The sequence below is a fragment of the Anarhichas minor genome, unplaced genomic scaffold (genome assembly GCF_050575085.1).
Source record: "Anarhichas minor isolate MPS153535 unplaced genomic scaffold, ASM5057508v1 ptg000027l, whole genome shotgun sequence".
Classification (NCBI taxonomy): domain Eukaryota; kingdom Metazoa; phylum Chordata; class Actinopteri; order Perciformes; family Anarhichadidae; genus Anarhichas; species Anarhichas minor.
The window spans coordinates 3,580,158-3,602,500 of record NW_027466473.1 but is presented as its reverse complement, the minus strand read 5'-3'; the positions used below and the strand labels follow the sequence as shown (position 1 = coordinate 3,602,500).

The 22,343-nt window shown below is 43.8% G+C and overlaps 1 protein-coding gene across 1 annotated transcript in view; it reads left to right on the top strand.

Annotated features, from left to right (window-relative positions):
• robo3 (roundabout, axon guidance receptor, homolog 3 (Drosophila)) overlaps window positions 1-22,343 on the top strand; it is a 175,240-nt gene that overhangs the window by 81,034 nt on the left and 71,863 nt on the right. The window contains exon 2 of the mRNA XM_076101338.1: window positions 18,938-19,264. Coding sequence (XP_075957453.1) covers window positions 18,938-19,264 — 327 coding nt within the window. The remainder of the gene's footprint in view (window positions 1-18,937; window positions 19,265-22,343) is intronic.

Sequence of the window (22,343 nt, the reverse complement as noted above, 5' to 3'; positions counted from 1 at the left end):
TGAAAGGCAGATCAATAAAGAGATATATTGTCATCACGGAGCACCACCCGCTTAATCAATTAATCTATAATAGAATCCATTCACTGGAGCCTCCTCCCATTACCAGCTATGGGTCAAAATAAGGTGCAGACATATAGGGGTCTCATTACTAGTAATGATGGTGGGAGGAAGACACAGGTGATACGCATTCAATGGCATTCCTAGGAACATTGCTTATGTTTCATAGAATGGAATATATATATATATATTTATGTATATATATGATAAGAATAATAGGTTCGCCAACCAACATTGCAAGCAACAGACCTAATGAGTTATTATCCATGCTCTGCTGCATCAGATAGGGACACGTGCATTATGCTCAGTGCACTGTATGCTGTTGATGCTATCTTGTTATTTTCTGCCTCAAGCTTCAGGCCATGTTGCAGTGGCTATGACCACGTAATAAACGCTCCTTCACGGTCAGCCATGCGGCCATTGCAAAGGTCCCTCAAAGATGAGCATTCACTGTTGAACACGTAGTGAGGTGCAAATCAGAGTTCAAGGTTTGTGCAACTAAAAGGCAGTATTTGCACACTTTATCTTGCACGTTTACTGTATGAAATGATTTCACAGAAAGATAATCTTTGACATAGCCGTGGGTGCTTATACATCAGGAGGACTTTTCTTCCCCCTTCTCAACTTTTCCACCTCTAATTGTAAGCATGCAAAATTGCCTCTTGAATTCTCCCAGCAGTATCAGAGCTGCCATCACTGTTGTTCCTACAAGTTAAACATGATTTATACCCAGGAAGGAAGTGTTTCTGGTGACGGATGTTGGCTATTTATTTGTGGGCAGAGCAGTATATAATTGTATATGGTGTTGTAAGCACAGACGAAGCTTGTTTGCTTTCCTGCAGCGAAGAAGACGACCATTGTGTTTTGAGATTTGAGGCTTCTTTATAACAGCGTTTTGGCCATGACGTATCCACATTCCTTCTGTAAAGCATGTACTTTTGCTTTACTGATGATGTGGGTTCTTTAGCACTATGCCCTATCATTTAATCACACAACATTGCTCATTTCAGGCAATTCCTTTCATTAAGAAAATATTGTAGATGTTTCTTTTTTCATTCACCGCTGTTCTATAGCGTTATGTTCATGTGCGGGTTACTGCCTGAGGCTCTACCTTGATGCACAATATAGGAAATGTTATAGGAAATTTGTTACTCAAAAAAGATTTTGGTTGCCTGAAAATGGTCTTATTCAGCATTCAGTTGTACTTAGCTCCACCCTCTTGTGTCACTTCTGGTTGCAAAAAAGATGGCGACGGCTAAAAATGACAAACCGGAGACTTCAAAACGGCAGTCCACAAACTAATAAGTGACATCACAGTGACAACGTCCACCTCTTACATCCAATCACAAATCATCCTTTGAGAGAGAACACACACACACACACCACTCACCATCTACACAAGAAAATAAGAGGCTTTTTTTTAAAACCACAAAGAAGTAATGCATGAACACAACCATGCCTTTTGTTATTTAATGAATACCTCCAAGGTCACGTATTACTCCATCCAGAGGTGAGGACGTGAGTCTCATTTGTATCCCAGAACAGCAAACAGTTCATGAATCATGGAGCTACAGGTGTGACCTACTCAGGAAAATGATCAAGCAAATAGAAATGTTCTTTTTCAAGAATATGTCTTTGTTCTAAGAGCTACTTAAAGCACCTGCTGACTACTTTGTGACATTATTTCTTCTTTAAATGATAGAACAATACTGTGGCTTCTGCATCAGGAGCATCAGATAACACTGATGTCACTATACGGCAATACAAACTTAGGACGGCCTCATCTTAAATAAACACCTCTGCAATCACTCCGTTTTCTTTCATTATTTTTGGGGGCCGACATGCAAAGAGAGATGCGTTTAAGAAGTTAACGAGCTGCTCACGTTGTCTCTATGGCTATTCAATTTGATTTGTGAGGAGAAAGTAGACTCTTGATATTGCTCTTTACTTTCATAAAAGCATTTAATCAACTCTTAACGGTGTGGAATAATGAAATAACTTGTAGCGGCAGCACGCTCGGCCAAAACAAATACCCAATCCAGAGGTCAGGCATACATCATAGTCGCAATTCTATTATGGCCGTTAGTTTATTCACCATCAGAAGCCCGGTTGCCCACTGTGTTACGCAAAGAACACAAGTTTTTGCTGAAAGCGATGACACACATGTTGATATTTGCTTCTTTCATGTTAAATGTTGGCTGTCTCTCTGGTAATTAGTTGCATTAATGTAATATATCTTTAAAGCTTTCAAATGCTGTTCCAGCAAAGACTTGATCGTCCAATTCTTCCGATTTGTCTCTTGTAAATTTCAGCATTTGACTTCAAACGTTGATGTGTAAAAGATGAGCTAAGCAAAGGAAAAGTCAGTTACCGTCCAAACCGTTCAGATGAATTAGACTCCATACATCATAGAGGAGGTTGTCTTTTCATAGTGCTGCCAGGGAATGCTTTAATGCTACATTTCCCGAAAGCTGAAGGCCTTTGCAATACATTCAAATGAATGGCAAAAAAATCACCTCATAAAACCAAGCCTTTGTGTATGGAGAGAGCATAATTCTATGATCTATGGCTCAGCTGCAAGTGTGCAGCACAGCACCAAACCCCTCTGATGGGCTGTCGCTGTAATTCAGCACCTAATGTGGATAATTAGTCTAAATTCATGGAGTGCTTGATTCCACTGACAGCTTCGCCAAACGTTTGACGAAGACACCGTGGTAGCGGCATCAGTCACAGGCGAACGGAAATGCAGTTAGTGGAGGACCTCTTCATGTTTTATTCAATCACAGAGCGATGCTCAATTAATCAGTTTCTGCAATTAAATTAAACATGTACATGCATAAAACATGAAAGTAATATCGGGGGTGTTTAAGCCCCGCTTGGTTCCCTGTGAACCCAAAATAGAGTATTTATGTTCAGCCCTCTACAACAGGCTCTGAGGCTTTAGTGGTGTGGAATCATTCCTTTTTCACTCGATGTCAGGAGCCGTGTGAGACAGAATGTGCAAAATCTCAGCTCAGTATGTGCCCCTTGATGCATACCACCATCCAATGCATTTCTATAAATGTCAAGAGCTGAGTGTTTACTAGGTCTGTCTGACCCCTAATATTTATTCAGCTTAACAGCACTCTACCCAATCACTCCGTATTGCTTCATTGCAGAAGCGTGGCTCTCTGTATGTCAAGTCTCATTGGCTGCAGTTTGCCGTATCTCCTGGCACATGTAATATTGCTTTTCGCTTTCCATCAAGAGCAGGCAAAGCCTGTGCTCAGATAAATACTGACATTTTGCAGTGATGTGTGGGGTTTGTTTGTATCTCCCGGTGCCTGCGTGATTTCCGTCGGCTGATTTGTATACATAGCACCACAGTCGGCACGATCAAAGGTCTTTCACGTTTAAGAACAAATTTGCATTTGGATTCATACTGCCGCCAACATAACTTATGCCTCTGTGGTTAGATAACAGCTTTGAGATAAATGTTGACATTTGCACCACATTGAATAGTGTGACTTCAATTAAATTAGGTTGTTCCTCAACAGATTTAATCCAAGTAGAATTATAAAGCCACCTGTCACATTTCCTGGAAAGCCAAATAGGATTATATGTTATGTTATGTTGTGAAAGGGTTAGCATGAACATATTAATATTCATACTCCAAATGATTCATATACAAGATGCTGCTATAGCCTATGATGGTGGTTATAGTTGTGTGTCTCTTCCATGTCACCTCCCAGAGATTGAACACTTTTACAGCATTTAAGAGAAGTGAACATCAAATCTATTATGACCCAGGTGACCATTCAACCCCAGTTAACCATAAGAGGGCTGTAAACATGTGGCCAAATTGAAATAAAGAAGGCATTAATATAATACAGCAACGTACAAGTATAGGCTATGTGGTTTGAACCAAAATTGATTTAATTAATTGGGAGAATACAGGAAAACAGCATTTGATTAGTACACATCTGTAGGCTTCCTGAATTCAGTGAGACGTATATCTTATTTTATTGTAAACATGTTTTATGTATATAAATACTATAGTCTTTAGGATGCCTGACCAGTTTTGGTGTTTCGAGTGTGCTGGCCCTTTAAGAGATTGGTGTTGGGATGGTGAAGCTACACAGAGTTAAACCAGAACAAACCGGAGGCGTTGTGAGTGTGCCTTCAACATAATACCACAGTAGGCGATAATATGGAGACACAATTGGAACAACAACACAAAACTGGAATCATTAAGATGATAAAAAAAACGTTCCTACGTTCCCAATGAGTGTCGAGTGTCTGGAAATTAATAGTATAGGTTGTAATATAGGTTGTACATATCATCTATACATATGTGTGCTTAGCTACAAAGGGTCTGTTTTTGGAATGAAAATGACTGTGACAGTGACTGTCTCAAAATCACAACAGTGTTCTCATTTATTAATCATAGATTGAGTTTATTTATGTAAATTGGTACAAAGTCGTTCACGCGTCGCAACGCGTTAGGAAATCCTAGCTTTATTTTGAAAACGGGACCGGAAGCTACCTCTTCTACTGCATGGCGCTTTACTCTGGTGTTTTGACTCCGGGAGCGTGCGGTGCTGTGATGGGGCCGTAGTAATTCATTCCTCGTAGCGGAGCAGGGGGAGAGCAACAGAGACGGAAAGAATAAGTGAAGCTGTGTGTTTAAGTTCACAGTTTTTCCTCTCAGCGCGAGGACTTCCCGCACTTTGAGACTAACTCACTGTCAGCGGAGCTCGTTGTGAGGGTTTGTCCTGCAAGCGTGAAGACGGGACCGACTGACTGACTGACCGAGCGCTGCTTGCCACTCACAACCGCCTCTCCTCTCATCACCTGCGGCTTGCTTTTCACGGACCATCCGCCGGTTTCAGACGCATTTTTGGAGCGCTCAAAACAAAAGTTGCTATGCTCGAACCGGCGGTTTAATTCTACAGCGGCTGCGATGCTGCATGTGGAGTTTGATGCTGTTTCTATCCCATAGCCTGGAAGTCATCAGCGCGTCTCTTTGGATATATTATCACCGCTGCTGGAGGACCGACCTTATCCACCTATGAAACACCTGAGTGTATAATGGAGTACCGCCACACTTCGGTTACCCTACTGGTTTTATGTGCACTCACAACTTTGGCATATGGTGAGTTGAACATGGCATGGCTGGTTGTTTTTGGGTTATGTTTGCACAGATGGGCTCGTGCTCCGTATCAGTGGCTCCCACTAGGTCTCACTGACTCCCAGGGCTCTGAAGGGGGTCCCACAGCAAACGCATAATTCAGAAGAAGTGAATTTCACTTGTAATGTTACTCATGCAAAGTTACTATTTCATGCCCCTGTGCTTGCATGAATGTCTGGAACCCTTACATGTCAGTATGAGTGAGTAATAATCCCCCTGGATGATGTCATTTAAAAGGCCACTTAAGCCAACGGACACCAGAGCGGCTCATGTGCAGCTTCACTGTGCGTCTTGCCCAAGGGACCGCGGATTCGCTCCAGCACCTGCTCCCCACAGACATGTGCCCGTGTCGTGTTCTGTAGCCTGCTCATTCATCTCTATTATTAGGCCCATTAGGTGAAGACGTATCCCCGGCACAGTGCAATAGTGGAATAGAAACAGCGTGATGGAGCCAGTTTCCGCTTTACTGCTGCAGGCTACTGGAAGTGGGCATGGCAGGGTGGGGGTTTGATTTCCCCTCCGTGGACGGCGATGCTAAGAGATGCATGAAGTCTTTTTTTCTTTTACTGTGATGGATAAAATCCATGGCCAGATGCTGCGTTTTAAATATTAAACTCATCTTCTATACTTCCACCTGATTGCTGTCCTGCGTTGTGTAGTGTAGATCTGGATAAAGATGTAGTTCCCTTGGCTTTAGCCTCCCCTAAATCCCTACACACACCAGTCCAAAACCAAGCAGCATGTGGGCCTTGTTGTTTAATTGCTTATTTTTAATTCAAAGATCTGCATTCAGCTCTTCTCACACTAAACTATGGAGAGAAAGCTACCCCCTGCTACCCCTGCTACTTGTAGGCCGAGTCCCCTCTGGGACGATGGGAACCCGGCTTAATCCAGACTGGATGCCGGATCCACAGATCCCCCATCAATCACAGATGCACGACTGGTAGTTTGCCTCCTACGCACCTAACTGTTCGTTGCTCTACACAGAAACACCACCCGTCTGTGACGCACTAAAGCATTTCTCTTCCACTCAAGTAGGATGTAGTCTGACAGCGTGGTGTCGTCGGGCCTGGACCCACTGCTCAGACTCCCCTTCTTTTTTACAAGGCTGTAAACATTGACTATGAACCCAGAGCATATGAACTCAGCATCTGTGAAAGTGCTCCTTCAGTGACTCCACATGCTCCTCTGGGACTACACAGGCTGCATTAAAGCGTCTTATTTTCACTTGAGCAAAAAACACAGTGACTTTTAAGAAAAGCCTGTCCTGTTTTTTATTTATTTTTTTGGAATAAGCCTTTGTGTCACATTCAGAGCCACTTAGATTTAAAGGGGGAGGGAGCTTCAGATCAGTGGCAGCATGGAGATGTCTGGGAGATGTATGCAATAAGAGCTTTATTTAAGAGTCTCTCCTTCTGAAGGGCCTGGGGCCAGAGTCGCATCTCAGGGCCCTGGTCTTCAGACTGTTTGCTCAGTAAGGTGACACTGGAGTGAGCCCGTTTTGTCAGTCATCTCTGTCACCATCAGTCAACAGCAGGGTCTCCGTCAGCTTCTCCTCAAAGTCATACAACAGGGGGGGTGCATGTGTTTGCCATGCTCTCACTGAAGTGACCGGGAGGGGACCGCTGCCTTGTTGTCTCCTGACTGTCCCCCAAACGAGCCGATAAACCAGATCAAATGGCACCAAACCGTGAAGCCGCACACTGTGATTACAGTCTGAGCGTACGACTGGTTTCCTTCAGGGAGGGGCTGAAATAGCACAATTAACAAGACGTCCCACTCTTCAAAGGCCTGTCTCTGGTTTGCTGGCGGTTTTTCAATTAAGGCACTTAAGACGTGCTGTCATTTACAGTACCGAACAGTGGAGTAGGTTGGGGGGGGCTTTGATAATGGATGGGCCAAGGACAGTTTGATAGGAGTTATAGCTGTAGCTGGGATTTAATGTGTGACATTCAAGTATGCTCTCTTTAAACATGGGATACATGCATCACTTCTGTTATCCGAAAGAACCAAACAGTTAAAAATGATAAAGAACAAATCAAATCAAATCAAAGTCTTAAATCGCCATAATGATCATTTCCTTTTTGTTTTGAGAATTCTGCCTCAAACCCGTCACATTGGAATTGAATAGAACTTAGTTTGAGATAGTTACAAAAAATCAAATCAACAGCAGCATCACTTTCAAGAATCCCTGTTACTCTGGATAGTCAAAGGCTCCACTGCCAGCAGGTTCAATTATTCACCAAGGTTTATTTTCATTGTTTTGTCTCTGAAATGCCCCAAAGAAGCTAAAAACTGCTGGTTATAAATATCATTTCCCATGAAGGAAGGGAACGTCTTCATACTGCCAGGTTTGTTTTGATCTCAGAAATCCTCACGTTTGAGAGCTGGAATCTGGAAATATTATCTTCGATAAGTCGAAACCTGGACAGATTAAACCCAAACGATATACATGGCTAGATATCGCAGAGAAAAGTGTCAGTATCTGTGACTAATATCCAGTTGGTTTGAATACTTATTGCACATTTGATCTTAACAAGCACTACTTCCGCTTTTATGACATCGTTAGTGGCTATTAAAGAGTTTTCCAGCCTGAACTCCTCGTGCTTTTGTGTCTAAGTGACAACAATTTATGAAATTGCTCCAGTATTTAGGGAGAATGTTGCTGACGCTGCAAAGTACTCCTTCCACGCAACTCCTCTCCGTCAATGTCCGCCCACTAGAAGTGCTTCTTTTTGCCACTGACAGGCTCAGATTGCTATCATACGTGTTTGACCTCATCATGGGATGGACCAATGAAGAATTTGCTCTGGTCTGTTTGGGATTGTGTCATGTGACCTGTTGCTGGAGTTTGTTGTGTCGGAGGACAGAACATTTGTATTGAAAGTTGAAAGTTGTACACACAATGCCGTGTGTGTAAACGAATGTGAATATTTAGCTGATATTCACGACGAGGATGCAACGCGAGATTTGAGAACGAGACTGTTTCTCGAGCGTGACTTGGGTAGAGACAATAATAAACAGATCGGATCAAGTTAAAGGTAAATATTATTTTTTTATTTCTCTGTAGGGTTCGTTCCATAATGTTGTCACTTATAATAACAATCTGAGCCTGCCAGTGGCATACAGCAGCACTTATAGAGGACGTATATTGACGGAGAGGATTGGCCCCGAGCAGCTGCCGTCTGCAGCGTTCTCTCCATTAGTAACTCACAAACATGGGAACCAGTCGCTCTCTTCTGGTCATTACCACATTGCAACATACATTTTGCTCAGGTTTTTGCTCTTGGCACATTGACATCATGTCTGCTTTTTATTTGGTCACAGAGAAGAAGCAGACAGAGAAAGCTGCTTCCCTTTCTAACAACGAGCACACTCGGTGCACCTTCCCCCTCCCCCACCCACCTGCCCAACTGTTCATTACAGATCAATTAGCCTGTCAATAGCTCAGCAAGCTTTGGTATGATGCACGACAAGCGAGCAGCATCTCCTGGAAATCGTCGTGGTACGAGTGAGTCTTCGTTTGCTCCGACTGAATAACAACACTCTGATTGTCCTTCCTGTCATCACAGACTCAGCAGCGCTAATCACGCGCTGGAACTGACGTTTGAAGCTTGGTTTTACTTTCTTTTCTTTTTTTCCACAATTTGCTAAATTTAGAGCTGAGTGATGAAAAAGCTTGAGTTGTGTCTTTGGTTCGTGCTTGTCACTGAGCAGCCACTCATTATGCATCTCTATGATAATAGAATTTCACAGGCCCAAATATTCATTATGCAACAGCTCGATGGTGCCTCGTGGTGCATTATTAACAAGTTATTGGTGCATTACACTGTAGCAAAATGCAGAAAAACACGTCACTTTCTCTTTGCGAATGTAACCGCAGGAGCTGCAATGCTCTGATATCTACGCTGCACATTCCCGCCACAGAGGGCCGAAGTAAACGCGCCATGGGTCGCCAGAGACTCTCCACCGGCCATCGAAGAAAAGGGGAATAAACTGAGCGGGGACTCTATTTAGCAGAGCGCTGACAGGACAAGTCAGCCAGTCCCTCTCCTTAAAGGTCTGGAGTGCGACCGCCCGAGGGGCCCCACACAATGCCGTCTGAGCACCCCACCTCAGGCTGCAGACAGATGGATGGCCCCCAGACATTAGTTCCAGTGGTTCTAGGAGGGCTGGTCATACTACTGAAATAGAGGCGGAGCTAGGCGAACCGACCCTCTGACCACGATGAAGTGTCGCAGCGATGCCGTGTCGAGGCGATGTAAACACTGCGGGATGACACAGCTGCTAACTGGACCATGCAGGTGGCATAGGTTGTTATTTTTGTGTTCCACGCAGAGAATCCCAACTCTAGTCGCTTTGTCGTCCGAGTGGAGACGTTTCCCTCGCTGCCGCTGGCTCACGATTAAAGTGATTCGACGTCCACATCAAACCCCAACAGCAGCGATCTGCCAACCTGGTCTCCAGAGAGGCCGCTTCTTCCCTGCATCCTCTTTGCACACAAACTGTGGGACACATCTAGAATGTCTTCTTTCAAAGACGTCTTGTGTCATGTGTGCGTGCATGTGTCTGACCTGCATGTGTCATTACCTTCATTTTATGTGGAGCTGCATCGGCATTGTGTGGCACAATGAACAACAAGTATAAGTAACATAAATGTCATTTATATATGTTGTATGAAACATGACAACATATGAAATATTGGGCAAAAAACATTGCACTAATCCAATTATTACCCATAATGTCCTTGAAAGAGACCTGATACTTTTTGCTAAATATAAATAATAGTAATTATTATGCTACATATTAATTCAAACTACCATTTCCAACGTCAACAAGGAGACTAAGTTCAATAAATAACGTTTTATTACTGTCTTCACTACAAAGAGATGTCTTTTGCCACAATAACTACAAAGACAATTTCAATCAATCAATCAATCAATCAATCAAAGGCAAATAGCTGAATGATTCATTTTTATTTTTAACCCCAAAATGCAAATTGCACTTTTTCAGCCCTGAGCTGTGTCTGCAGGCTACCTCATGCTACCCCAGCACCCTCCACCAAGAAGGTAGGGCGGCCTGTGCGTCGCCTGAGTCGCTGAATCCAACCAGCGTGTGAAGCTGAAGCGCTGTGAGCCAACGTGACCTCCTACCTACTCGTCATATTTTGCCTCTTGGGCAGAAGCCTTTTGTGAAGTACCTGGCTGAATGTTCACGCGTGGTGAACCTTGTGAAACAGTTAGTGTAGCACCACATGGTTGACTGTTTAGAGGTAGTTCAGTCAATGAAGAGTGAGGGGGATGTGTCCCTCCCATCCCCCGTGGAAATCCCGCCCCTGCCTGTAATTAGTTTGAATTGGAGAGTGATTAAATTAGTACAATAATCTGATGATGTAGCAGCAGTGTGTTTGCAATGCTTGAACACAAGGTGAACACACGGCCCTTTTCTGTCTGTCTTGAGTGTTGGCCCACCCGTCTAACAGGAGCACATGCCATCACCAAGCGTGACCGGCGAGGCAGTCGGTCGAATCTTCATGTTTTGCCAGTTTTTATTGTCCACAGACTTTTCCGGCGTGCGGTTGGAAGACAATAGAACTGTGCCGTCAGAAGGGAACCCTGCAGGGGTGTAGCTGCAGCTGTCACAGCCGTGACTTTGTCGGCGCGTTGGGTATATTTGTACTCCCAAGCTCGGTGTGAGGAAAGAGCCAACTGATAACGGGTCGTTTTCAGTGCCGGTGCATGGAGGTGATGCTGCAGCGGAGGGATTGTGACAGCCGCTGTCGATTAGTTAATGGTCGGCTTTAGATCTGACGGCGACAGCTCTCTCTGAAAGGTGACAGCTGCTGGAGAGCTGTTATTTTGTGATGGGAGTGTTGATACACAACGAGTGATTCGGCTACTTGTCCTCTGTAGCGGCAGTTTGATGATTGACGGTCTTGCGTGATGTCCTGAAGGGAAAACGCTTATTAAAGAAATGGGACTTGGTCGACGAGGCAATTAGAGTCCTCTACTTGTTATCTCTGAAGTGCAGCTCAGTGATAGGCAGCTGGGTTTGAATCCTTAAACTTCAGTTTCTCCACTTTAATTAGACTTCACAACCAATGTTCCTCCAAATCCCTTCGACAGCGTGTGAAGGGAGCATTTATCAATTTTTATCTTTCACTGTAACGTTATCACTCTTAAATATGAGGCATCTTTCACCCCTACAGTCACAGTGTTCATCTGTGATTCACGTTACGATGTCATTATGTAGTCTCCTTACAGTGCCAGCAATCTATCATCTTAACAAATGATCAGTGAAACTTTATATTTAGTAACTTTTAGAAGTGGGTTCTGTGCCGGCCTCCAGGCATCAGCTTTGGGTTGCCCAAACTGAAAACATGGTTGCCATTTTAGTCACTTAATGTTTTGGGTAATAAAGACTATGCAGTTCTACATCAGCATAACAATGAAAATGTGACGTGGATACATGTCATGTGTATGTTGTACATGCTTTGCAGCATCATCATCAGTTCAGCTCAGAGACGCCTGATACTCCTCACACGAGGTTTCTGTTCAGGTTCCTCTGGTTCTTTGTCAGGTGAATCAGTTTGTACTTTAGTTTGAGATGTTGACGGGTTAGAAGAACTTCACTTGCTTCTCTAACACATGTGTAACAGCAGCATTTACATATCACTAATGCAACAACTATTCAAAAAGTATTCATTTTGGGGTGCACATTTAGTTTTACATGTTCAAAATTGGTTGCCAATTTGTCAAAATTGGTTGGCAATGGTGACCTGACTGCTAATTCATCCAACTCAAGAGGACAGAGAAGTGACTCATCAGTCACTGCCCAATTAATATGTCTCTCATGTAGCTTGTTTCAGCTTCAGAATGAACAATGAGCTCACAGTTCAAATTAGAAACATATTTTAACGGTTCCTCTGTGTTTTTCAGGAAGTCCCTGTCTCGAGCCTTTCCTCCTGCTCAGATAGGAGCAGATAGCAGCCAGCCTGTGTGTGTGTGTGTCTAGGCGGTCACAGATCTAATAGCAGCTAATCTTGAGCTATGCTGCTGTGGGACAGGAAGCCACCGGCATTCCCCCACAGCTGTGTTAGGCCACCCGCAACCAGTGGTGTGCCCGTCCTCCCTGAAGCGAGGGAGAGAGCACATACACTGCTCAACCTCAATGGGCTGATAATTAGTGGGAATAAATCATGCAATCCTCAGCATACAGCCGCGTTCGATTCCATCTAGGAGTAAAAACTTGTCCATCTTAATGTTCTTCTTCTGTCACTACAGCCAGATATGTTCTCGTCTCCTTCCTCTTGTCTCTTCTTGCTCTCATCACACAGAACACTCGCAGCAAATCAGAGTGAATAGGGAGTCCAGTCGCCACATGCAGTCGCTGCTCTGCTGTTCCTTCAAAGCTCTGTCCAAAAAAACCCAATGCTTGTTACTGGCGGGCCGCTGGAACTCAGACTGACAACTCTGGGCAGGATGTGTGACAACTTGAAGGATGCTGGTCTGGTTGTATTTATATCCTCGGGACTGCTTTTTTGAGAAGTTGCATTCAAAGTGTCTGAATGCTTAAATATGAGAAGAGTTTAGTCAAACCATCCTCCGCATCATGGATGTTGACATATGAATATGTTCCAGATTATCCATAGCAGAAATGTGCTATAAAAAAGGTACATTTCAAACTGGCTGGTTGAAACGTCCATGTACAGGAGATGTTTAGTTGCCTCCTTATTTGAATCTGAATCAAAGTTAATCAACTCCCAAGCCTCTCAGCCAGAAGTAACTTTTTGTGCCGAAACAGGTCTGTCAGGCACAGCTGGCTGCTACTGTCGGACCAGAAAAGACGCCCTGTTTGCTCTCTCTGTACAGCAAGCTGCTTCTGCTTGGTCAACATCCAGCCAGAACTAATTTCAGCTGGTCCGCCGGCGTGAGGGGCCACGCTCAGAGGGAGCATGAAGCAGAGTTGTTAGTGGAAAAGGGCATTTCTCTGGAGCCGCAGTGGGAGTTTGGGTCTCTTTGCTCCCTCTCTTCTAAAGGCAGGGCAAAAAAAAGAAGCGTCAGCCCCTACTCATGAATCTGTTCATGACCCCAAGAGAGACACGATAAAAACACCCAATTTCCTTTTGCAAATTTGACCCTGCCCATTTAGAAGCTTAGCATCAACACAGGCTCAATTAAGAAGATTGTCTCTTTATGGCGGGCACTCTGCATTCTCATGCGAGTGCCTCGTTTTGTTGTCCCCACAGGGTCAAAGAGTGGGAGGCTGCAGAGAAAGCTCCAGCATGCCTCCCTCACTGCTGCCAATTTAACTATGAATGCACGTTTGCAAATCAATTCCTGTGGTGGAGATCGAGGGAGGAGGAGGAGGAGGAGGAGGAGGAGGAGGAGGACCTCCCCCGTCCCTTCTTTAAACATGATGAAGCTCAGTCTGCTCACCAGGTTTATTGTACTGGACGAGCTTAAAAATACTTTTCTTTGCCATTAACAGTCATGTCTTTTTTAAAGTAGAATTGGGTGGGAGGGTGGTTATCTCGAGTGCAGTGTGAGGGTTAGCTCAGCTTAGCCTTAATTTGAGTTGCTAAGCCAGAGCATGGCTTAATCTTTCTTTTTTACCATAACTCACCACGGAGTGATAAGGAGTGCTTCTGATGTACGGCGGTATTCAGATTTATTTTGTGCAGAGTGAAAGGCGTTTGTCACCCGGCCCGGGTGGGATCCGTGCTTTATGTCCTGTAGTGAACAGAATGCGAGGTGACACACACACCTTCCATGAGCCGGGGGTGTTGGCTCGGGGGTGGTTAGCATGCTGGACCTTCAGCAGGGAAACAGTTGGTAAGTAGGTGTGAGGTTTTTTTCGTTGACCACAAGATCGAGCCGTTATCTGAGCATTATACCATCTGTGTTCAGGAAACAGTGTCTCTGAATTGCAGTCTGGGGACGAAGCGGGACGAGCGTATTTACATACAAAGCTGTGGAGGTGCAGCGGTTTAACAGCCTGTCACACAAAGCACATGACTTGTCAAGTAAAATGACTTTTCACAGCTCTCCATATTCTGAATCAGAAGATCTGCACAAGAAACCATCCTCCGACTCCCTCACAAGTCTTTGTTTTTAGCCTCACTTGACACATGCCAGTCTCTCATTTGACCTGTGACTTCTTAGCGGGGGATTATTTCTGCATAATTGGAGCGGAATTGTTTTCATGCCAGGAGAGGCTGCATTATCACCACACTGTCGGGCACAGTAACTTTTAATGCAAGGCTTATTTGGTATGAAAATAGAAAGAAAAGATTTCAGTTTCATTTTAAAGTTGATCTTTGCAGTCACAAGTATTGATAGTCTGAGCCCACTTGTGTGTTGTGGTGAAATGAAGCTGTGGAGTTGGCAGAGGAGGGGGAGGGGGAGGGGGGGGGGGGATCCACTGTAGATCTTTGGCAGTGGTCCTCTGTTTTAGATTTATATCAGCATGACACAACCGAGCCACTTGTTCTTGTCCCAGATGAGAAAAAGTTCTGCCTCAGCACTTTGCTATCCTCCACTGGTAAGGATGTTGCAGCAGGAGTTTGTGTCCCCGCGGTGGTTGTCTTCACATTTTCTTCTTTTTATTTGTTTTTGTGCACTATTTCTCCCTGTCATACTTTAATCTCTCCTCCACCCCAAGTTCAAATGACTTAGAAGTAGTTTGACAGCAGTTCACTCTGTGTTGGTCTCGATGTGTTAATGTAATCTATGCACAGAGGGGACCACGTGAGCCTTTTCACTCAGTTTGGACACATCAGTGAGGCTGGGAAGTTTGTGCTGAGTAGACAATTAACAAAAGAGCAGTGCTCTGTTTTTCTCTGCTGGATTAAGCAGCCATATAATTACGCTATAAGAAAAATTCAAGTGTTATATAAACTGTACACATTTCCAGCTGAAGCAAGGGCCCATTGTTTACCATTGGTGTGAATGGCTCTCTCATAGGCATTTATCTGGGCTTGGATCTGATGACTGTAAAGGCTAAAGCATATGATCTCTTATTCATTTCATATTCATCATACTATTCACTTAGCCTTTTGACCTGTGTGGAAGACTTTTCAGACACATGCAGGTTTTTACATGAATGTGTCGCCCTTTGTCAAAGGCCATCTTCACAACTATCGATGAGCTCTCAGATACAAGGCTACCAGGGAATCACACATCTCTTTAGACACATCTCCACGCACCATTCTTGTCAAACACACTCTTACAGTTTGGACTACAGCATCCCTGTGGTTTCATTAGCTCACATGTAGCTTGAAGAGTGGCTGCCATCCTGCTGCACTACACCACAGCCAGGAGCTAATAGGTCCTTAGAGGGTCCAGACTTTCCTATTAGACACCCTGCTCCAGACAGCCAGCCGTACTCTTCAGACTCCAGTTGTCCATTTCACCCAATTTGAGTTCCTCTTTTCCAGCCCCGGCCTCATCCGTTACATACATCTATGCACTCACTGTGAGCTCTGTAGCTAGGGAATACGACGGCGCTTATAAATCCAAATGTCCTTGAGTTGTGTGGCAGAACAGTCGGTCTCTATCAACATGCGGATCTGTACGATGGCACTCATACTAATGTATAGCCTGCAGCTGCACAAAAGAAGTGCGTGCAAAGATCGCTATCAGTGATATCAGTGTAGATTGAGAAGATGTCTCATCATCTGTGGAAGATACCTGGGAGATCATTTCATCAAGTGTAAATTCACGTGGACGATAGAGTTCAGTGTTCCACCTGGACCTTCTCTTCATGATATTTAGCTCAGTCAACATGGTGGTCTGTTCTTCTTTAAAAGCCTTCGCTTTACATTTACACATGGCTTGTTCCAACCAGCTTGGCCTGTAAAATGTATGAGTCAGCTCTTAAAGCTCCCCCCCCCCCCCCCAATCCTCCCGCCCACACAGACTCGGTTCAGCCCTGATAAAAGCTTTTATTATTAAAGCTATTAGATGAAATGTCTGTACCTACGAATGGTATCTCTTTATAAATGTATCACATCAAATGTTTGATCTGGTATACCCTGCATTATAGAATTCCATGTATTAGGCACAGATAACATTAGACCTTCATGGATCTTCCAAAGATGGCCCGGTGGGAGAGTGCCATGTGTCTGTTAATGTTCATCCATGAGGACTCAGCCACCATCAACATTTACCACTTTCAACTGCAACCACTTAGTACAGAGGGCCAGCTGCTTTCATCCTGACAAACATGACAAGGATTTCTGTTTGCATCCTGATATGTTGAACAAATTGTTTTATGAGTATATATTTTATATACAGATTATTGTATTACAGCTGCCACGTACGAATCACAAAATAACATGAGGAAACTCAAAGAGGCAGATAAGAACTAAGAAATACATTAAAACTAAAAAGTAGGACTGTACTGTAATTCTGAATTCATACAATGATTCCAGGTAATATTCTTTACATGATTAGTGCAAGTCTTGTACATGTATACATTTGTGTTGACTGTCAAAAGCATGTCAGTGGTGATATAGTATCTGTTCTCTACAACTGTGATCGTCAGCAAATGTGGTATGGTTACTAGGAAAAAAAGTAGTTGATGAATCCGCTACAGTTTCAGTTTTGAAGATTTTGATGAAATTCATTTACTGGTTCAGAAACAATTTAACTGCCATTCAGATTATGCCAGCTATAAAGTCAAGACAATATACTGTACATTTCCAGTCCAAAAGAACATTGCGTATTTTTCCCGTTAATGGCAGTGAAATAAAACCCTAAAAGGTATATCTGATCACATTCTGCTGTGAGCTTGGATGTCAGACATAAACCCAGCTGCAATTTAGAACTAGATGCAACTTCAAAGCATCAACAGCATTTCCTCCTTTTTCAGAGCGCTCTATGTCTGTGTGGTGAATGTAATTGTGTTGAGAGCAGGGCCACCAGATGGTACTCTATGTTCCCATCAGAGACGAGAACTTTAGCTGAGGTCTTAATCCCCCAAAACCTCACCGAGGATTTGTCACTTTGAGGGCAGGAATTTTGACTGCTTTTCTTATCAGGTGCTATCAGGAAGGACTGAACCTTTGAACCCCTTCTCATTCATGCACCTGCGGGAAGAAGCATTACGACCGTCTCTCTTTATGTTGGACCTGATTACACTGTTATACCTGGGCTCTAGGCACATTCTCAGCTACCCCATAGGAGAGGAAGAACACAGGAAATGAGTTTCTATCTTGATGACCTCCTGGAGGTTTGAGAGTAACCCAAACTGCAATAGGCTCCTTCTTCTCTCTCTGCCTGATCAGTTGTGGCGCCGTCTTCTTTTTTTAACTTTATTTTTCTGTGTTGTTTGTTCACAAGATAAAACCCAACACCAAAAATCAAATAAAAACCACGTGCATTAATATGGAGTTGGATGCCCTCTTTGCAGCTTTCTACACGATTTAGCCAAAGGAATTGTTAGGGAGGTCGAGCACTGATGTTGGAGAAGAAGGACTGGCCTGGTTCTAAAAGTGTTCAATTGTGTTGAGTTCCTCCACACCAAACTAAATGTCTTTATGGACCTCGCTTTTTGCACAATGATTGGGTGTCCACTGACCTTTGGCAATACATTGTAGCGTGTTTCTCCAACCAAACAGTGACTTATTCCATGAGAACATTCCATGAGAACATGAGAGCATCATACAGAGATACAAAACTCAAACGCTGAACAAACCATTCATGTTTTCTGTCTTCCTGTTATCTGCTCAACCGTTCCTGCCAATCTCCTGCTGTGAATGTTCTGAAAACATAAATTTGCGTAATATGCCGCTATATGGCACAGCTAAAGCACGCAACACTGACAGTGAAAAATGTCTTTAGTTTAGAAACGGCATAAAAATCCCCTGCTGCAAAGTCACAAATGCTGCAACAATCATCACTGGAACAAAACCTGGTTATTAAAAAAAAAAGAAGCACCTCCTGTTGCCATTCTTCCATATGCCCTCCAGGGGGAAATTCCACTTGTGCCTCATGGTGCTTCAGTTTGTGTCATTGCTTTTCATACATAATTGTACCGCTAATATGTTGTCATTCAAATTGGAGGAGGAGAAGGAAAGAGAGGCGGGAGAAAAAAAGCAATTTCAAAGCTTGCAAAAAAAAAAGCTGTGGAAAGGACCTCGTCTCTGTCTGCTTCTGTCTCTGTCTTCATTTCTTTCTTTCAATCAAACTTTCAAAGGAAAGCTAGAGAGTCTGCAGACTCTGACCAGAAGCACAATATATTATATTGATAAATAACTGAGAGAAACACACAGTGCTTTACATATGATTCTATTGCATATTAAACACCAGTTTAAATGTCCTAAGTATGGTGAGTTGGATCTATATGTTTGATATCTGAATATTTCCATGAGCTCATGTTTAGCAGTTCTCCCATGTTTACTTCCTACACTAGCGCAGCTACACTCTTCCCATCCGATGCCTGTGAACCATCTAAATGTATCATCTTGTGACATGTGCTCTTTAACTACTCTTAACAACTCTCAATAACACAGTGGCTTTCTTCTCTAGCTGTTGTCTGTTGTGTAAGCTTTAGTTTGGTTTTGAGATACGTTTGCTGTAATCATTGCTGTTGTCCTGTTGCTGTCACATGCATATTCCAAATGTTTGCACCATCAGAACAAAGAACGCTGCCCTATGATGGACTCAAACTTAACCCTTCCTCTTCCCTCTGTCCTCTTACCTCCAGGATCCCGACCCAGGTTGGAGGATGCGGCTCCCCGGATCGTAGAGCACCCCTCTGATCTGATCGTGTCCAAGGGCGAGCCGGCCACCCTCAACTGTAAGGCAGAAGGCCGGCCGTCTCCAATGGTGGAATGGTACAAAGACGGAGACCGCGTTGAGACGGATCGAGAGGACCCTCGGTCCCACCGGATGCTCTTACCCAGCGGCTCCCTCTTCTTCCTGCGGATCGTACACGGCAGGCGAAGCAAACCCGACGAAGGTGTCTACGTGTGCGTGGCGCGCAACTACCTGGGCGAGGCGGTCAGTCGCAATGCATCGCTGGAGGTGGCGAGTAAGTCTTTCATGTTTTGCTATTCCGGCTTGAGGGTTTAGGTGTGCATGTGTACTGGAACAACTATCTTTGTGAGGACCAATTGGAGTTTTAGACCGACAGAGTGAGGACATTTTGGCCGGCCGGCAGTTCTTCAAAGGCCTGCTTGAGGGTTCAGACTTGGTTTTAAGGTTCAGGTTAGGTTAGATTTAGGGTCAGGCATTTAGGGCCAAACCCATTTCTTATTTTTACCCATACCCCTTGATTTTCGAAATGCCCCTCGGAACAGAGGTGATGGGTAGTGGTTGAAATCTTCCCCTATGAAATGGGACAACCCTGCGAGACCCTGATATGTGGTCAGTAGTTGTTGGCTTATTAGGGAAACGGATGAGACAAGCCAGTTCATGATAGAAAACCCGGCCTAAGGAGTGGTAACAACTTTGCTGCTGGACTTAAGTTCAATTTCGGGTGTTTAGCGCCATCAACAGGGGGAAATGTGACATGGAAATGTGTTGGATGAAGGACAGTCCTGCACAAAATCAGACTTAAAACATTATTGTAACGATAGCTAGCCAGACACATCGGCATACTAGAGATTTTTGCGTTTTTTATTTAAGGTCTGTAAACATTGAAACGAAACTAAGATTATATAATGTTATCAAGCTTTTTTAAACCCTTATTAACAAAGAAAATACTTATTTTCACAACACTCGCTTTGGAGTGCGCATATGAATAACCTCCGTTTGGAGGGCCATATAGCCCTACCACTTCACCCTAGCCCTCCATCACAACAATAATCGGGACACCTCAATGTGTGGACGAGCAAATTGGAGGCTGTACTGAGATTGCGCCTTAGTTGTGATGGTTAAGGTTAGGAAAAGGGAATGCATTTTGTCAGTGTGTGTCCTCACAAAGATAGAAGTACAGCTGTGTGTGTGTGTGGCTGTGATTGAACCAAAAGACAGAAATGAAATGCTGCTCCGTGCTAATGCAGGGCAGACACATGGGAAGTAAACGTAAAGGACAGAGGACATGTGATGCTACAAGGACATTGTAGAGGAACTGTAGAGCTGGAGAGAACATCACTAACACAAGGAACATAGTGTGTAATTCAGCACAAGTCTGTGTATAGGCATGGGAAGATATGTGCTTGTCCACATATCAGGTGTCAAACATCATGTCATGCATCATGTATCTCTGGTAATAACAAACACATGAAATCACAGATAGTTTCACAAGTAATATTGTTGGCTGCGGATACAGAAGCAGAGGCAGCTTCAAAGGGCTCTCTGGGCTCTTATCATCGCCGTTTCTCGGCTGAGTTAACTTAAGACGCCACCCCTGACCTTGGTGTCAGATCTCCTGGCAGCTTGCACCCCGAGACCCCCCCAACCCCGTCCTCCTCTCCGGCCGCCGACATTGCATCCTATCTCCTCTCGCCCCAGAGAGCCTGGCCTCTGTCGTGTTGCGACAGGGTCTGTTAATGTAGATGGATGACAGCTCGCTCCTGTGAAGAGATAACAGTTGTCGCCACTGAACAGGAAAGCTAAAAAAAAAGGCCACTGGAGGTTGGCAGCTTCTCTCTGGCAGATGATACTCCCTTAAAATACGACAAAGTAGTGAGTCTCTATTCCAACAAACACCTTGTGATTTTTTTCTCTCTCTCTCTCCATAACAAGGCTGCTTGTGATCAGTGGCACTTGAGTGGAATGCAGATAAGGCCAATGTGATCTACTCGCCATTACTTTTAGTTAGAATATTATAATGAAGTACAACTTTGTTTTGACTGCAGCAGCATGTCATTTCAATAAAGAATGCAAATAAAGTAGAGGACTACAATGTTTTTTTTAAAGTAGACTACAAACTAAGTGCTGCTGAATGACTTAAATAACGGACGATCATTATGTTGGTGTTGTCAGCCCGGTCCCAAACGTAAGAGCGTCTTCTACACTGTGACTGTTCCCAGTGAAACGGTGTACACTTCCAAGAGGGATTTAAATCACATCCTTCACATTTGATTGGACCAGTAAAAAGAGGGCGGGCTTAGAAAGTAACGCAATGCGGAGCTACAGAGGACTGTAGATCCACACACACCTCCCTTCACGTGATATCATTGGTTGAAATCGGTTGGTACTGTAGCTTACGTAATTACACGTAATATTTTGTTTTTCAAGAGGAAAAGATGTTTCTTGAATAGATTTTTTTGGCATGTTTTTGCATATATTGTTAAATAGGTGTTCAATATGCGCGGAATTGTGATCTAAAAGGGTTAAAAAGACATTTTTCATCTCAACTTTGACTTGTGCCTTTGTGTCCCTGCTTGTAATGACTCAGAAATCTCTGAACCCAAAGTCAGAAATTCAGAAGGCAGTATGAGCAGGATGATGAGGACCAGGTATGGAAATAGGTGGGGACGCTCAGGTGAGGGGAACGAGCTGATTGGGTAGATGAGGTTAACAGGATCTGTAATGACCAGGCTGGTAAACATGAAATATAGTCCCAATAAAGGTGCACTTGAGTCCTTGCTTATCTTCTAAGCAGCATGCTTTTCGCTGCTTGTACAGAAACACCAGTCGATATCTAAACATTGTCTCAACCCACTTCACTCCAACTTCTTCTTTTATCATCCTCCCTTTAAAACAGAAACCAGCTCAGGAATTACTCATCGCACACAAACCAGATAAAAGCAGCTGAAAATGAACTCCGTTCCCCTTTAAAGAAAATCTGTGAAACTCTAGACTCCTGTCAAACACCTCACGGCCGGGCATCATATTTTCCTGAAAGGCTCCAGCCCCTAACTTAATAATGAGGCTGAATTGACCCTGACTGCCTCCACAGGAAAAAAAAAAGATTCTCCATCCTCTATCAACCGCTGGGGATCTTTGAAGTGTGTTCCTCACTTTCTTTCTTACCTTTCACCTTTAGATAGCAGCGTGAGACGCTGCGGGCTGTTGGTGATATACGTCACATAGAAAGTGAGCAGGTTGTGAAACACTTTCCACAGTTAGTAAAAAGAGCAAAGGAGTAGAAAGGCTGGTGGTTGGCTGTTAGTTTAGGAAGCACTTGATTTGATATGCAGTATGAGCTTTCTATGAGTGGA